The sequence below is a fragment of the Chiloscyllium punctatum genome, chromosome 11 (assembly GCF_047496795.1).
Source record: "Chiloscyllium punctatum isolate Juve2018m chromosome 11, sChiPun1.3, whole genome shotgun sequence".
Classification (NCBI taxonomy): domain Eukaryota; kingdom Metazoa; phylum Chordata; class Chondrichthyes; order Orectolobiformes; family Hemiscylliidae; genus Chiloscyllium; species Chiloscyllium punctatum.
The window spans coordinates 92953996-92970286 of record NC_092749.1 but is presented as its reverse complement, the minus strand read 5'-3'; the positions used below and the strand labels follow the sequence as shown (position 1 = coordinate 92970286).

The following is a 16291-nucleotide window of genomic DNA, read 5'->3' as shown; positions in this document are numbered from 1 at the left end:
TATAGGACAGATGTCAGAGGTAGGTTCTTTACTCAGAGTAGTAAGGGTATGGGACACCCTGTCTGCAACAGTAGTAGACTATAAATGCCGGAGGAAAGATCACAGAAGCGCTTCACAGGAGGCTCCCAAGCACTGAGGATGTCACCTAGACAGGGGACGAAAGTTCTGCAACACAAATTCCCAGCTTGGCGAACAGAACCACAACAAGCACCTGAGCTACAAATCTTCTCTCAAACTTTGAGTAGACTCACCAGTTTTAAAGTTTGATATGGATGCTAATGGAATAGCACAGGTTAGGGGGACTTTAAATTGGTTTCACAGGTCACTGCAACATTGAGGGCTGAAGGGCCTGTTCTGAGCTGTCATGATCTATGTTCTTCGATGTTTAGTATTTCACTATTGCCATTGATCTTAAAAAGAAAACCTTGTTATAATCAGTGAAATTCTTTTTAGATGCCTAGCTTTTTAACTAGTGATGTGTAAAATTATTGTAGTGAATTACTAAAAACTAAAGTGTATATAGATGATTCATTCTGTGGGAGGAATGTGCAAGAATGTGCTTTTCCAGTACGTCATGTGACATTTGGAACTGAGGCGCACAATTAAATGAAATGTGGCTGAGAATGAGTTTGGGCTTCACTGCATTATTTCTTATCACTTTGTTTTTCACCATTCAGGCACACATACGGAACAGTGGGCCTGTTAGGCAAATTTAGAGGTCATCCAGCATCCGGACATCATACACAGCCACACAGTTTTGACAACTTTAAGGGACGAGTGTAATGAAAAATACTGTTTAGTTAAAGTCCAAAATATACTAGGGGCAAGAGAATAATCAGGGAAACAGTAGGCCCGTGAGGGACCAATTTGACCATCATCGTGTGGAGTCAGCAGACTTAAGTGAGGTTTCAGTTGAGTGCTGTGCATCTGTAGAGAAGGATCGTGTAAGTATAGAAATCAGAGGGGTCTGTGATATACTTAAAACCATTCATGTCCCTACCCACTAAATGCTAGTTTATCAGGCTTAAAAGTAGATAAATCATCAGGTTCAGATGGGATATATCCCATGTTGGTGTGGAAGACTTTTCAGATCCTCTCCAGATACAGATGTGGTGCTCAAAGGACTGAGGGCAGCTAATGTGGCTTAATTATTCAAGGAGGGTGAGAGGGATAAACCAGGAAAATACAGTCAAGTGAGTCTGACTAGGTCAGGAAACTAGTGGAAAAAGTTCAGACAGAATTAATGTTTTCATCATGGACTTATCAGGAGGAGATCATAGGTATCAAATTTGAATATTTTTGAGGTGGAGATGAGGGTTAATGGAGTTGATGTAGCCCGCATGGACTTCAGTAATGCTTTAGATAATGATTTGAATGGCTGACTGGTTAAGAAGCTAAGAGGCCATTAGGGACCAGGGCAGTTTGTCAAATTGGATCTAAAACTGGCTTAATGGCAGGAAGCAGAAGGTGATGTTTAATGGCTATTTTTGTGACCGGAAGCCTGTGTCCAGCAGCATATGACAGTGCTCGGTGCTGGCTCCCTTGCAGTTTGTTGTGTACATTAATGATCTTTACATGATTGCAGCATTTATGATGAATAAATTTAATAAATTACACAAAAATTAGTCATGATTTGGAGGTGACAACCACCTGATGAAGAAGTAGTGCTTCCAAATGAACCTGTTGGACTATAAGCTGGTGTTGTGATTTTTAACAAAAATTAATGATGTGGTAAATAGCAAAGACGAAAGCCTTCGACCACAGAATGACATTGACAGGCTTATTAGATGGGCTGAACAGTGGCAAATGAAATTTAACTCTCAAGTATAAGATGTTGCACTTTTGGGGGATTATGTATGATGAACGTGAATGTATGTAGGAAAAAATTAATGCACCATAGGAATTGTATCACAGAGACCTTAGTGTGCATTTTGTTATACCTCACTGAGGTAGTGCACTGGAAATCAAGCCTTGCTGTTCCCGGAGTACTTATCAAAGTATACAAAATTCCTCAATAACTCTCCCGGTTAAAATGCTACTCTAGTGCACATGTATAGACAGATTAAAAAACAGTACTATTAAAAATGGAGGGAAAATCCTGGGAAAGCAGTTTAATAGCCTGTAGCCCACAGGTTTCGTTGAAATTTTCTTTGTCAGGGCTTGCTGCTCTTCAACCTCTCTAGACCTTTTCACCCCTTTGCAGGAGTTAACTGCAAAGTCTCTTAGCTCTTTGTTTAAAAACAATAGCTTGCAGCAATTGGTGAGAGAATAAAAGTGGCTTTCCTCAAACTTAATGTTCTTTTTTAAGCTGCACAGACACTCCACCTTCCCTTCTAGAGGTCCATAGGCTTCTGCCTGTATTGTTCCAGTCGAGTAGTTGTTAGTCTAATGGCCTTTGTCATCCACAATTCTTCACCGTTCCATAAACTAATTAGCAATCTGTCGCTGGCTGAATCTCACTTAAAATACACCCTCCAGTGCCAGTGCTTCTGCAAACAGTCCTTCCCCACTGCTTGGACAAGGCAGCAGCATAAGCATGACTTACAGCTTGCTGTTTAAAAGTGCAGTGATTCCTTCCTAAATCCTTAGTTTTAAAACTATGCTTTTCCCATTTCAATCCACAATCAAAAATACAGAACAATAAAAATAACAGCATCAACAATGCCCATAGATCTTTGAAGGCAGCAGGACAGGTAGACAAGGTGGTCAAGGTATGTGGGATGCCTGTCTTTATTGGTTGAGGCACTGAATATAAGAGCAAAGAGGTTATGATGGAGCTCTCTATAATTTTAGATAGGCCATGACTGGAGTAGTACATGCAGTTCTGGTCACCATCTGTAGGAAGGATGTAATTGCACGAGAGAGGATGCAGTAGAGATTCAGTAGGGTATTACCTGGGTTGGAACACTTCAGTGAGGAGATCAGTAAACGTTTAGTGAAGGGAAATATTAGAAACTAAAGGAAGGAAGCCTTTTTCAAAGTAGTCCTTCCATATAAAAAGTAAACAAGAAATTCACAAAGTTCAAGGGGAACAACAATATATATTGCACTCAAGTTGTCTCTTCAGCTGCTCAGAACAGGTAGACACTGACTGTACTCAATCAGCCCCTTGATGGCAAAACTCAAACTTTATGGCAGAATTATCCATTCCTGGAGGTGGTGATTAACCGGGTTGGTGACGATTTGCCGCTGATGATTAGCCACTGCCAGTTCTCCACCAGCGTTTCTCCACTGGGGTCGTTTGACCTCTGGAGACTATTCACCACCAGAAATATATATATATATGTACTGATTGTTTTCCCTCCCACCTGTTCTTTCATACTTCTCAGTCCCTGTTATTTATACAACTACATACTACACACTACATATTGATTTTTAAAAAAAAAGTAAAATAAATATCATTTTATTGGTTTGTATATAAGAGTTACAAACCTTAACCAGAAAAAGGAAATATATTTTTAAAATCTTTATAATGGCAGTAAAATCTCACATTAATATTAAACAGTGAAATTTTTACTTACTCTGATAGTTATGCGCTATTCCTCTAAGATATTCCAAACAATCTCTTTCACAGTATTCAAGAACAATTGTTGTATTCTATTGTCTGCGTCTCCTATCATTTCTTTCTGGTTGAATTATTTTCTTCATGTTGCTTGTCGTCGGTAAAGATGTTAGGACTGACTGAGGGACATCAGCTACACATTCGTTAATAAGAACACTATAAGAACACAATAAGAATGTTCACATCACCAAAACTTAATACTTGAATCACTCTTGGACAGTTTATCAAAAACATGTATAAAACCATCGTGGTAAAACTTCTTATTTCTACGTTTACTAATTTCTGTTTCCGTTTTGAAGACTTGAGGGTAAATGGGAAAAGAAATACAAGCTTAAAAAAAACTCTCCTGTAACGAAAATAAGTTGTTACTGAAACAATGCAAACACTACCTTAACCAATATAATGCCAATTTTAGATATGCTTGTCCTCTAACATTTTAAACTTATTTGCGGTGGCAAATCATCTTCAGTGGCCAATGGACGGTGGCTAAGCGTCCTCGGTGGTCAAAGGGCAGTGGCTAATTGTTGGCGACGAATCTGCTGTGGCGAATGGTCCCATCCTGGATTAACCAAACTTCTACCACCTCTTGCTTTGACTGGAATTAGGATCAGGACAAAAAGGACCATTTGTTGCCATTTGAAGCCAAGTGGCCAATTATGGGGAGACTTTAGGGCCTTAGCTCACTAATCCTCAGTTTAACCCAGCCGCAAGCAGGTCTGTTACTGTGTGGTGTATCCAACAGATCAACTTGTACAGACAGTTTGTCAGCTGGGGTTGTGTGGTTTGGGAGCTGGGGAGATCATTGTGGTCCCTTGATCAGATGTGGTCAATGCCTGATCAAGGGATTGGACACAGCAGGGGGAAGTGTCCACTGGGTGCCCACACTCAACCTTAGCTCCCATTTCCTGGCCTGTGATTCCTATCACTGGCCCTTGCCCATAAACCCCAATCCCCATAAACCTCCCCTCTACTCAAAAATCATTTACTTGCTCCAATATCTTCTGCATTCTTGAATATTCTTTCAGCACTAGTTACGGTCATCTGTATGAGGTGCTGCAGCATGTAAGATTGGTTGGCAGTATTTCCTGGATGGGATGTTTACACACTCCCCTCCCTGAGATCTTTGTTCCAAGTGAAGGCTTACCACTGGCTTTGCCAATCCTATTTCACATTAGATTCAGTGAGGCACCCCTGGAAGTGGCAGTACAGGTCTCTCCCCAAAATTACAGGATTCTGCCCGTAATGTCCAGGAGTCTGTTTAGGACAGCACGTACTGAAGAGTCCCAAGTATGCTAGGAATTGCAGTAACAGCCAGTGTAAGATTATAAATTAGATTTGCAATGTGGTTCACCAGTGCTTATTGGGAGTTGTATATATTGTGTAAAAACTTGTCATCAGTAAACAGAAAGAAAGTAGAATAAGGTCTTTTATCTTTTATATTCATCAAAAGTACATGGGGCAACAGTTCCCACGGCAACACCTTAACCAATCAGAATCTACTTGACTATGAATTTGAATGGTTGGGATATTTGTTCCCTGCTGCATTGTCCATGGCAATGCTTCACTCAAAGTCCCTGTACTCATTGTTTTCACAGGCAGTATAAATTGTTGTTCCGTTTGATATTAAGTATTCTTGTGTCTGACATGAATGCAAGATGAATAGCTTTGACATATCTCTTTCTCAACGGTCCTCAAGATCTCTGTAATCAAACGATTTTCCAGGTAAATTCCAAGATTCTCATTGTAATATAACAGCCAGTTCGCGCACAGTACGATCCCACAGACACCTGTGTGATAATGATCCAATAATCTCTGTTTGGTGATACTGTTTGAGAGACTTATTTTGTCCAGCAGACCAGAACAGCTCCCTTCTCTTTCTCAGCGTTAATTGAGAGCAGATAGGTTTGATGTTTGTCAAAAGGCTGCAGCTCTGAGAATGCAGCATTGTAATGCTTCAAATTATTATTGCAGATTCTATGCTCCAATCTGTATTGTCAGATTTGAATTCTCCGCTTGCAGGCACAAATGTGATGAAGAAATTTCTTGTACTTTGCAAAGTATTGGTCACATCCTCTTGGCTGTTTTTTAAAATGGTTCACTGTGAATCAATTACCATTAATTATTGTGGTAATTAGTATATCAGTAATAACAGCAAGGCAAAAAGACAAATAACTAGTCAATCTGTTTGTGCTGATTCCAGGATATACACCTAGCCTTTAAAGATGGTAAACATGATCGTGGTTACAATTGGTAGTGTTTAAAACCTTGAATTTATATAGTGCCTTTAAATCCTTCAGGATGACCCCCAATGTACTGTCGCTTTAAGTTGTCAGTGACTGTTGTAATGTGGGAACCATGACCGCTAATTTGTACAAAGCTAGATTCAACAAATAGTGATGTGATGCAGAACTAAATAATCTGTTCCAACGATGTTGCTTCAGAGATTTGCCATAATGGCAGACTGTTCAAAATAGCGCATTGGGGGCTTTTATATCCATTTGTGAGAGGAAACAGGGGCAGCACCTTCCTTAGCATGAAATGTCAGCCTCAATGAGCTCCCATCTCTGGATTGAGACAGGTAACCACAGCCAGGGTGAATGTGCAAACTATTGAGTCAAAGCAGAGACAAATTATACCCAATTTGCCAAGTTATCTCCTATTCGATCAGGTAAACTATTTGTCAGAAGATACATTCAAAGGAACAGATTAAGGGTACGCATCCTGTGTTGCCGGTTGTTTATCAGGAGGGAATAAACTTATTATTTTTTCACCATTCTCTATTTTCATGCTAAGGTAACTGCACCGACAAAGCTTTATTTTTTTTCTTAGTGTATGTTCTTTTTGTGTGTGCCTCTTTTTCTTGATTTTTTAAAAAAAAATCACCATCTATTTTCTCATTTGTTCTAATTGCCTTCCAGAGGTGAATTTTTATACTGCATCATTAAACCAGTGTTGATTTTATCTAATAAACAGTTGATGAATGATGCAACTTCCTGTTTTGAGGGCAAATCCTGTTTCCTTTATGTTAGGTGATATTTAGGAACTGATGTATCTCATCAGCATTTAAGTGCCGATAAAAGGTCAAAGCCAAAAAAAACTAAATCTGTTTTACAGCTTTTTGACATAGTTGTATCTGAAATAAAGGCAGTAACTGCTAGCACATGGAGACTCATTTCAATTGGTTCTTGAAGCTGGTTCTGATTTCAGTTTTAAATAGTCTAGACTTACAATACAATCTAGAATCATACAATGTGTAGGGAGCCATTAATTTTACTGCATCAGCTCTTTTAGGTAAACGCTCCTATTGTTTCCCTATAGCCCTGCAATTTCATTTTTAAATATTTTGAGTAGCTATGGATTCTGCCTCCTCCACTCTTTCAGGCAATACATTCTAGACTTAATAATTGGCCGCATGTAAAACAATCCTCTTTGTCTCCCAGTAACTCTTTTTTTTGTCAGTAGATCAGCAATATCTGGTTACTGACTCACTTGTGTTTGAAAACAGCTGCTTTTGTCTGTAGTATTCCTTCATTATTTTGAACACCCCTTATAATCTCCTCTTTAAACTAGAACTAACCTGTTTTTTTTCTAGTCTCTCCAACTTTGATGTAAAACTAAAGTTGTACAGTAAGTAAACCCACCTTGTGGTGGACATGAGGAAGAGTTATGCAGAGAGCCTTCAGAGGAAGTAAACGTTATGACATTCTTACAACACACGACTGACTTGCATTTATGTAGTACATTTCACAACCTCAGGATTTCCCAATGTGCTTTACAGTCATGAAGTGCAATTTTTGTTTTCGTTTCAATGTAAGAATTGAAGCAAGCAGGTTATGCACAGCAAGCTCCCATAAGCATGCTGTTGAGTAGATAATCTGCTTTTAGGGATAATTATCAGCCAGGACAGCATGGAGAACGCTCCTCCTTAATCATGTCCTGGGATATCTCCTATCCACTTGAGAGGGTCAACAGGATCACAGTTTGACATCTCATTTGAAAGCTGCCATCTCTGAAGGTGCAGCGATGTCTCTGTACTGATGTTTTGCTCAAATGTCTGGTGGGGGCCTTGAAATCACAATCTTCTGATTCGGAGGTGGAAGGTAACCAACACATCACAGCTAACACATGAAGACTTTGAAGGTTATGAAGACTATCAGTACTTTTATTCCTTATTAACAAAAGACAAACAGACTTTTTTTTAATATCCTGTGCTTCATTCAGTATTTCTCATTTATGAAGGAGAGATTGCTGCGGTGGAGAACACAAGCTTTGACTTGAGGAACCCGGTAGTTCTTGGAGACCATATTGCAAATAAGTTACCTGGAGGCTTTGACCACAACTTCTGTTTAAATTCCTCAAAACAACCATCTCCTTGTGCAAGGTAACCAACCTGAGAAAAGGACTCTTGAACTTAGGTTTGCCTTATTTGCATAATTGTGTGTGTTTTGTGATGCTAGCTATACTTGTGATTTTCTTCATTTGTAAAAATAAGTTTGCATAATTTTTTTCAGAAATTATTTTATTTTAAAATAAAACAGCCACACTGAAACGATTAATTCAACCAAAACCCCAGGTGTTCATATTACTGCACTTAAATCATAGAATCCCTACAGTGTGGAAACAACAGGCCCTTCGGCCCAACAAGTCCACACACTCCCTCCGAAGAGTATCACACCCAGACCCATTTCCCCTGACTAATGCACCTAACCTATGCATCCCTGACACTATGTGGAATTTAGCATGGCTGATTCACCTAAGATTCACTTCCTTGGATTGTGGGAAGAAACAGGAGCACCTGGGAGAAACCCGTGCAGACACTGGGAGAATGTACAAACTCCACACAGTCGCCCGAGAATGGAATCCAGATCCCTTGGTGCTGTGAGGCAATAGTGCTAGCCACTGAGCCACTGTGCCACCCCAAAGTCTACCTTTTCCCAAGTCTATGGTATGTTCTGTGTTTTTATTCCAAACTCAACTGCTGGGATTTAGCGGTAGCAATTTTGGGGATGATTATTTAAAGAGAAAAACTTCCATTGACATGGTGTCTTTCACTATCTTAAGCACCAATGAAGTATTTCTGAAATGTAATCACTGTTGAAATACGTAATATGGCAGTTTTCTGAATGTTGTATGATTCCACAATACTTTGGGTGAGAATTAAGAAATAATCTATTTTAGAGATGCTGTTGTTAGCTGATATCATTAATGGTCTACTATTTCCGGACACGAGTCCCTTCCTTTCAAATCTGTCGTCATCACCTTGCCCTCAATAAATACTAGTCTTCACCTTCTCCTCCTTGGAAAATTACTGTCCCATTTCCATCCACCCTTTTCTCCTCAAGGACCTTGAAGAATGTGTTGCTGCCTCCCTAATCTGTGCCAATTTTTCCCACAATCCTGTCACTGAACCTCTTCAATCAGGTTTCTGTCCCTACATCAATGATGAAACAAATTTGATCAAAATCACAAATGACATTCTATGTGAATGTTACCATGGAGTACTATTCCCGAGTGGGTTTGTGTGCTGTGAGGACAATACAGAGTGGTTTAAGGAAGATTTAGACAGACTTACTAAGTGGGCAAGAACCTGGCAGATGGAATGTACTGTGGAAAAATGTGAGGCTAACTACTTTGGTCAGAGGAATAGATGTGCAGAATATTTTTGCAGAAGTTAGAAATGGTAGATGTACAAAGGAACCTAGGTATCCTTGCCACTAAGACACAAGGTTAACATGCAGTGGGTAATAAGGAAGGCTAAGGGTATGATGGACTTTTTGCAAGAAGATTTAAGTAAGCAGGAGTAGCAAAGTCTTGTTTCAATTGTATATATGTTTGATAGCTCATACCTGGAGTACTTAATGTGCAATATGGTCCCCTTTCAGAAATATATTACAGCCATATAGAAGTGCAGTAAAGGTTCATTCATGGACTGTCCTAGAAGAGAGATTGGGTAAACTGAGACTAGATTCTCTAGAGTTTCAAGGAGTAAGAGATGCTTTCACTGAAACCTACAAAATGCTTAAAAGGATAGACGCAGGTAAGCTTTTTTTTTAACCTTTTATTGGGGAATCTATAACCAAGGGCTAATTCAAAATAAGGGGGAAGCCACTTAGGACCAAGATGAGTAGAATTTTACTTTACTCACAGGATTATCAATCTTTGGAATTCTGTATCCTTGAGGGTGGTGGAAGCTCTGTCATTGTGTATGTTTAGAGATTGGTATTTAGAAATCTATCTACGATATAAAGATACACTGGTATAGTGTGGGAATAGGTATTAAAGTAAATGAACAGTCATGATGGTATTGAATGATAGGCAGGCTTGATGGGCTGAATGGCCTACGTCTGATCCTGTGTTCCTTTTCATTCTTCTTTCTTCAGCCTTTGCCGCATTTGAGCTCACCATTCTCCTTGAATGCCTCTGTTGGCTAAATGAAAGGGACTAACCTTGCCTTGTTCAACTCTTACCCGTGCAGTCACAGAATGTGCTCCATAAAACTCAATCTTTATCTTTCTCTTAGACTCAGGTTGGTTGAAGTAGTATATTTTAAGCATTTGTTCACACACATTCTGACACTTGCTTTCCTTTGGCTCAGTGTCAAAATATTCTGTAAAACTTGATGTTTTATGTTGGTGAAAGTGAGTTGTTCCCATCTGAGAGGGGAAGCGGCATCTCTTATTTAATGTCCATTCTGGAAAACAACATTTGTGGTAATGTGGCACACTGTCAGTATTGTCACCAAGCATCAGCCTCGATTCTGTGCTCAAGTCTCTGGAGGGACTTGACCCCAGGAGGTTTGTGAAATAAGATCAACCAACAAGATAAGTTGTGTAGTTAAGGTGTACAATAGGATTTTAAAAGCAGAATTGTGTGGTTGTGAGCTGCAGCTAAATGAAGGAATGTAGTCTCCATTCACAAGTTGATGACTTCCATTTTCATCTTGAGAGATGCTGAACAGAGCAAATAGCATCCATGTGACACAGCACGGTGGTTCATTGGTGGCACTGCAGCCTCACCGTGTCAGGGATCCAGAGTTCAATTCTAACGGGCAATTGTCTGTGTGGAGTTTGCACATTCTCCCCATCTCTGCATGAGTTTGCTCTGGGTGCTCCAGTTTCCTCCCACAATCTCAAAGATGTGCAGGTTAGGTGGATTGGCCATGCTAATTTACCTATAGTGTCCAGGAATGTGCAGGCTAGGTGGACTAACCATGAGAATTATAGGGATAGAGTAGGAGGATGGGTCTATGTGGAATGCTCTTTAGTGGGTTGGTGTGGAGGGAATGTGGGATGACGATAGAGAAATTGAAGTTTTTGGTCAAGGAAAAACAAGGAAGCATATGTCAGGTATAGATAGCAGAGATCAAGTGAATCCTTGGAGTATAACGGCAGTAGAAGTGTACTTAAGGGGGAGATCAGGAAGGCAAAAAGGGGACATGAGATAGCTTTGACAGATAGGGTGATGGAGAATCCAAAGGGATTTCATAAATACATTAAAGACAAATGGGTAACTAGAGAGAGAATAGGGTCCACTTCGAGGCTGGGGTGCTAGAATCGCATAGCAGTTCAGGCAGCATCCAAGGAGCAGGAGAATTGACGTTTTGGGTAAGAACCTTTCTTCAGCAGAGGGTGTGGAGAGAATAGGGCCCCTCAAAGATCAGCAAGGCAGCCTATGTGTGGAACCACAGGGGATTGGGGAGATACTAAATGAGTATTTTGCATCAGTGTTTACTGTGGACATGGACATGGAAGATATAGAATGTGGGGAAGCAGATGGTGACATTTTGAAAAATGTCACCATATTACAGAGGAGGAGGTACTGAATGTCTGAAAATGGATAAAGGTGGATAAGTATCCAGAACCTGATCAGATGTAACCTAGAATTCTGGGAAGCTAGGGAAGTGATTGCTGGACCCCTTGTTGAGATATTCATATCATCGATAGTCACAGATGAGGTGGTGGAAGAATGGAGGTTGGCAACATGGCCACTACTTAAAGGTGGTAAGGAAAAGTCAGGGAACTACAGAGCAGTGAGCCTGATATCGGTGGTGGGCAAATTGTTGGAGAGAATCCGGAGGGATGCGGCATGGGAAATCCATGTTTCATTTCTTGATTGGGGTTTTTGAAGAAGCAACATAGATGATTGAGGGCAGGATGGTGGATGTAATCTATATAGACCAGTTGGTCATTGTACAAGGTTCCTCATAGTAGACTGGTTAGCAAGGTTAGATCACATGGCATACAGGGAAAACTAGCTATTTGGATACAGAACTGTCTGGAAAGTAGAGAACAGAGGTTGGTGGTGGAAGGTTGCTTTTCAGACTGGAGGCCTGTGACCAGTAGTGTGCTACAAGGATTGGTGCTGGGTCCACTGCTTTTTGTCATTTACATAAATGATTTGGGTAAGAACATAGGTGGTATGGTTCGTAATTTTGCAGATGACACCAAAACTGGAGGTATAGTGGACAGTGAAGGAGGTTACCTCCGATTACAATGGGATCTTGATCAGATGGGCCAATGGGCTGAAGTGACAGATGGAGTTTAGTTTCGATAAATGTGAGGTGCTGCATTTTGGAAATGGAAATCAGGGCAGGACTTGTACACTTAATGATAAAATCCTGGGGAGTGTTGCTAAACAAAGAGACCTCTGAGTGCAGATTCATAGCTCCTTGAAAGTGAAGTCGCAGGTAGACACAATAGGGAAGGTGGTGTTTGGTATGCTTGCCTTTATTAGTCAGAGCATTGAGTATTGGAGTTGGGAGGTCATGTTGCAGCAGAGCAGGATATTGGTTAGGCCATTTTTATAATATTGTATGCAATTCTGGTCTCTGTTCTCTAGGAAGGATGTTGTGAAAACTTGAAAGGGTTCAGAAAAGATTTGCAGGGACGCTGCCAGGTTTGGAGGATTTGAGCTATAGGGAGAGGCTGAACAGGCTGGGCTGTTTTTCCCTGGAGCGTCTGAGGCTGAGGGGCGACCTGATAGAATCATGAGGGGCATGGATAGGGTGAATACAACAAGGTCTTTTCTCTGGGGTGGGGAGTTCCAGAACTAGAGGGCATAGGTTTATGGTGAGACGGAAAGATTTAAGAGACACCTAAGGGCAACGTTTTCACAGAGGGTGGTGAGTGTATGGAATGAACTGCCAGAGGTAGTGATGGTGGCTGTTACCCATCCTGAGGCCTTTTAAGTGTTGTAATTGTATCTGAATAGGAAGGGTTTGGAGGAATATGTACCGAGTGCTGGCAACTGGGATTAGATTAATTTTAGGATATCTGGTCAGCGTGGATGAGTTGGACCGAAGGGTCTGTTTCTGTGCTGAACAGCTCTGGCTCACCTATGACTCAAATGGCCTGCCTCCAAACTGTAGGGATTCAATTTAAAATAAAAGCAAAATACTGCAGATACTGGAAATCTGAAACAATGATAGAGAATGCTGGAGAAGCTTAGCAGGTCTGGCAGCATGGAATTAATATTTCGAATCCGACATGACGATTTCAGTATCGCCCACGGATCGACTGTGTTCAGGTCTCAGTTGCTGTTGGCAGATTAGAGCAACTTAATAGCATTTTGCTTCTTCAGCCACCAGTGGAATTAGGCTGAAAGAAGGATGGCCAGTGAAGACCTATTGTTCTTATTTACAGGGTTTACCACCAGCCAAGTGGCAGGTTACTGGAGATCGAGACCACGCAACCTGGAGTTCAGTTCTACACTGCCAATTTTCTGGATGGGAATCTGAAGGGCAAAGGAGGGGCTGTGTACCCTAAGCATTCAGCTTTTTGTTTGGAAACTCAGAATTGGCCTGATGCTGTTAACAAGGTTTGAAGGAGAGGGGAAAGGAACCTGTTCACATTTTAATGTGCATTAATTTAGAAATAATATAAGAATTCTAGTTGAACAAAATTTCTGTTAATGTGCCCAAGATTGACATATGGATTATGAAAACCGTTTAAGTTAAACCTTTACTTCTAACTTGAAAGAAAAGCATAACACAATGTTTCCTGCAACTGCAACCTTGCTGCTGCTAAGATGAAGAAAAAACAGATGATGTGTCAAATTAGGACAAGTTGCAAATTGTTAGAAAAACATTTTGCACTCCTAGCACCTTTTGATGTGGTAAAACCTCCTAAGGGGCTTCATGAGAACATTACCAGATAAAATTTGATGCAAGTTGCAGAGCATTTGATGAATTTAAGTGTACTGGGGTGCTGAAAGCACTGGAAAGCTGGTCAGGAGAGTAAACTGTTGCTTACTGTTTCTGATAGTTGCATTACATTTTAATTTGATGCATTCAAATGTTTTATTTTGCAGGCAAACTTCCCAGATGCGTTGTTGAGACCCGGCGAGGAATATGACCATACAACATGGTTTAAGTTCTCTGTACTTTAACAGCTGTAATGTAGGTAGTTGAATTTCCGTTGTCATACTTTAATCAAAACACTTGCTTTACTTTTAATATTTTTTTAAAAATCACTGGTGATGGGGTAAAACATTAATACTAACTGTTTGGGAGGAAAATTAAATTGTGTGCAGTATTTACTCATTGTGCCCATATGTTGAGCAATGCATACCAAGAATGAGCATTTATCTAAGAGTATTTCCTAAAAATCAGAGAGGTCTTAAATTATATACCAGTTCAGATCCAATCTATTTGGGAAGGCAGAAACACTTAGAAAATTGGATATTTAATACTAGCCAAACCCCTAGCAATTGTCAATTTGTCCATAATAAAATAATGCTCAAAGATCTGCATTTCCCATAGAACCAAACTACATGTAAGTGAGTAAAATGAATCTTAACATCTGTAACTTAGGACTTCTAATAAAAATAAAACTTGTTTGAATTGGAAAGTGACGTGATTTTATTTAAAAGAATCGATTTTAAGATTTTTTTAATGACCGTGCATCTTGTTGCTGGTTTCCTTGTTGTTAAAAACAAGCAACTTTGGAAAAAATATCTTTATAAATGTGATAACTGCTGCTTCAAAGATAAAATGCTTGGAATTTATGACCAGTGACATAAGAGTATTTCCACATCACATCTATTGCTGAAGAACTCACTTTTATTTTCATTTTGCTGTTCTTTGTGATCACTATCCTGAATGTCTAGCTGACAGCACATTCACTAATGAGGAAAATGTCACATGCCAAAATTAAGTCAGAATAAATTTTAATCTTTTGGCTGCAGTCATTTCAAGCAATACATTCCAGATAACATGACTCTAGTTCATTAGTGATGTGACTTTACATTTGTTTTGTACAATCAAAGACACTAGTGATTCTTATGAAGAAAGGACAGAGAAAGTTGAGTAATGAGGCAGCTATTCTTGGGGAAGAAATGCACTTTCGAAGAGCCACAACAGACACAAGAGAAAGAATTGAATTTATATGGGGCTGTTTACTGCCACTGAAACAGCATCTGTGATGCCACAGCATGTACGAAAGATCAATTGCTGGCCCTCTTCCCAATCCCTTACTGCCATATTTCCCAGCTCACTCACTGTCCTGCTAACGTCCACCTTTTTGCTCTTCTCGCTGCCCTGCTGTCAAGCCAAGTGGCAAGCTGAGCAGTGAGTGAAGAGAATAGGACAGTGAGCAGTGACTGAAGTGAATGGGAGAATGATGTGGAAAGTAGGGTAGTTGTAAGTAGGGCAGCACAGGGAAGTAGCAACAGTGGGTGCACAGGAATGAAATCCTTGGCATTTATATCCTGTTCCAATGCAGTGACAGGAGATTTTTTTACGACTGAAAGATGTCTCAGACTGCTTTACAATCACTTAGTTTTCTTTTGAATTGTGGTCCTGTTGCAGTGCATGGGGAGACAATTTGCAGACAGCAAACTCCGACAGTTCTTAAAGCAAATATAAGATGATAATGATCAGTATTTTGTTGATAAAGATATTGGTATCTCATTTTGGAAAGAGTGCCATGAGTTTTTCTCCTGAGAGGAGCAGACAGGGTTTAAAGATGGTACCACAAACATTGCAGCACTCCCTCACTGGTGTCATTCTGGAATTTTGTGCTCTAGTCCTGTTTTGTTTTAAGAGGTGTGTTTCTTTAAAAGCTAAGTGTACCCATAAGCCAAAAACTAGGATGAAACCACCTGTTCATCCATGGTCTGTCTGGGATGTCATGTGCCCTCAGTTGTCTAGTTTGCTTAGCGTGGTCCCCATTACAAGTACTTCACTGGCTGATGTGGTCTCCAATTTCAATGCCTTCATTTTTCATGTCATGCCTTTCTCAGACTTGACTTAATTCCTGAGGCTGTCATGGACACACTTTTGCATTTCTCCTCTCAACTCCTTCAGGATAATGGCTATATTTCCTTTGCACGGTATGCCACTCTGACCTTTCAATTTATTTCTGTCTGCCTAATATGCTGCTACAGCAACAGGTTTGTCCTTGATGCTCTCGGGCCAGCTCTTCACCTTGACTTTTTACACCCCTCAGAGGTGTGCGTCTTGGATAATTTGCTTGATTTGAACAAAGAACTTTACAATTAGATTCAATGTCTTGGCAAGTTAATGACTTCCAGTGCATGGCGAGTTGCTACTTCAAGTACAGTGTATTTTGTCTCAAGCATGGTAGTTTGACTAATAGAATTGCATCTGGAACACAAAGCCTTACACTTACTTTTTTAAAACAAGAAAACATTAGAGTCTAGACTATCTGTTTAATATATTTTGAGGGGGTTTGGTCTGGTCCATAACACTTTTGTGTGTCACATCCAAGT

The 16291-nt window shown here is 40.1% G+C and overlaps 1 protein-coding gene across 3 annotated transcripts in view; it reads left to right on the top strand.

Annotated features, from left to right (window-relative positions):
- Positions 1-14409, top strand: part of galm (galactose mutarotase) — a 69485-nt gene extending 55076 nt beyond the window's left edge. The window contains exons 5-8 of one of the 3 annotated variants that reach the window (XR_011961912.1): positions 7802-7943; positions 9445-9599; positions 13204-13378; positions 13871-14409. Coding sequence is in view for 1 of the 3 variants with exons in the window: in XM_072581286.1 (XP_072437387.1) it covers positions 7802-7943; positions 13204-13378; positions 13871-13948 (395 nt within the window). In the remaining 2 variants the exon portion in view is untranslated. Of the gene's footprint in view, positions 1-7801; positions 7944-9444; positions 9600-9942; positions 10089-13203; positions 13379-13870 lie in introns of those variants that run through there. The other 2 variants (XR_011961913.1, XM_072581286.1) reach the window with 2 other exon arrangements.
- Positions 14410-16291: the final 1882 nt, after the last annotated feature.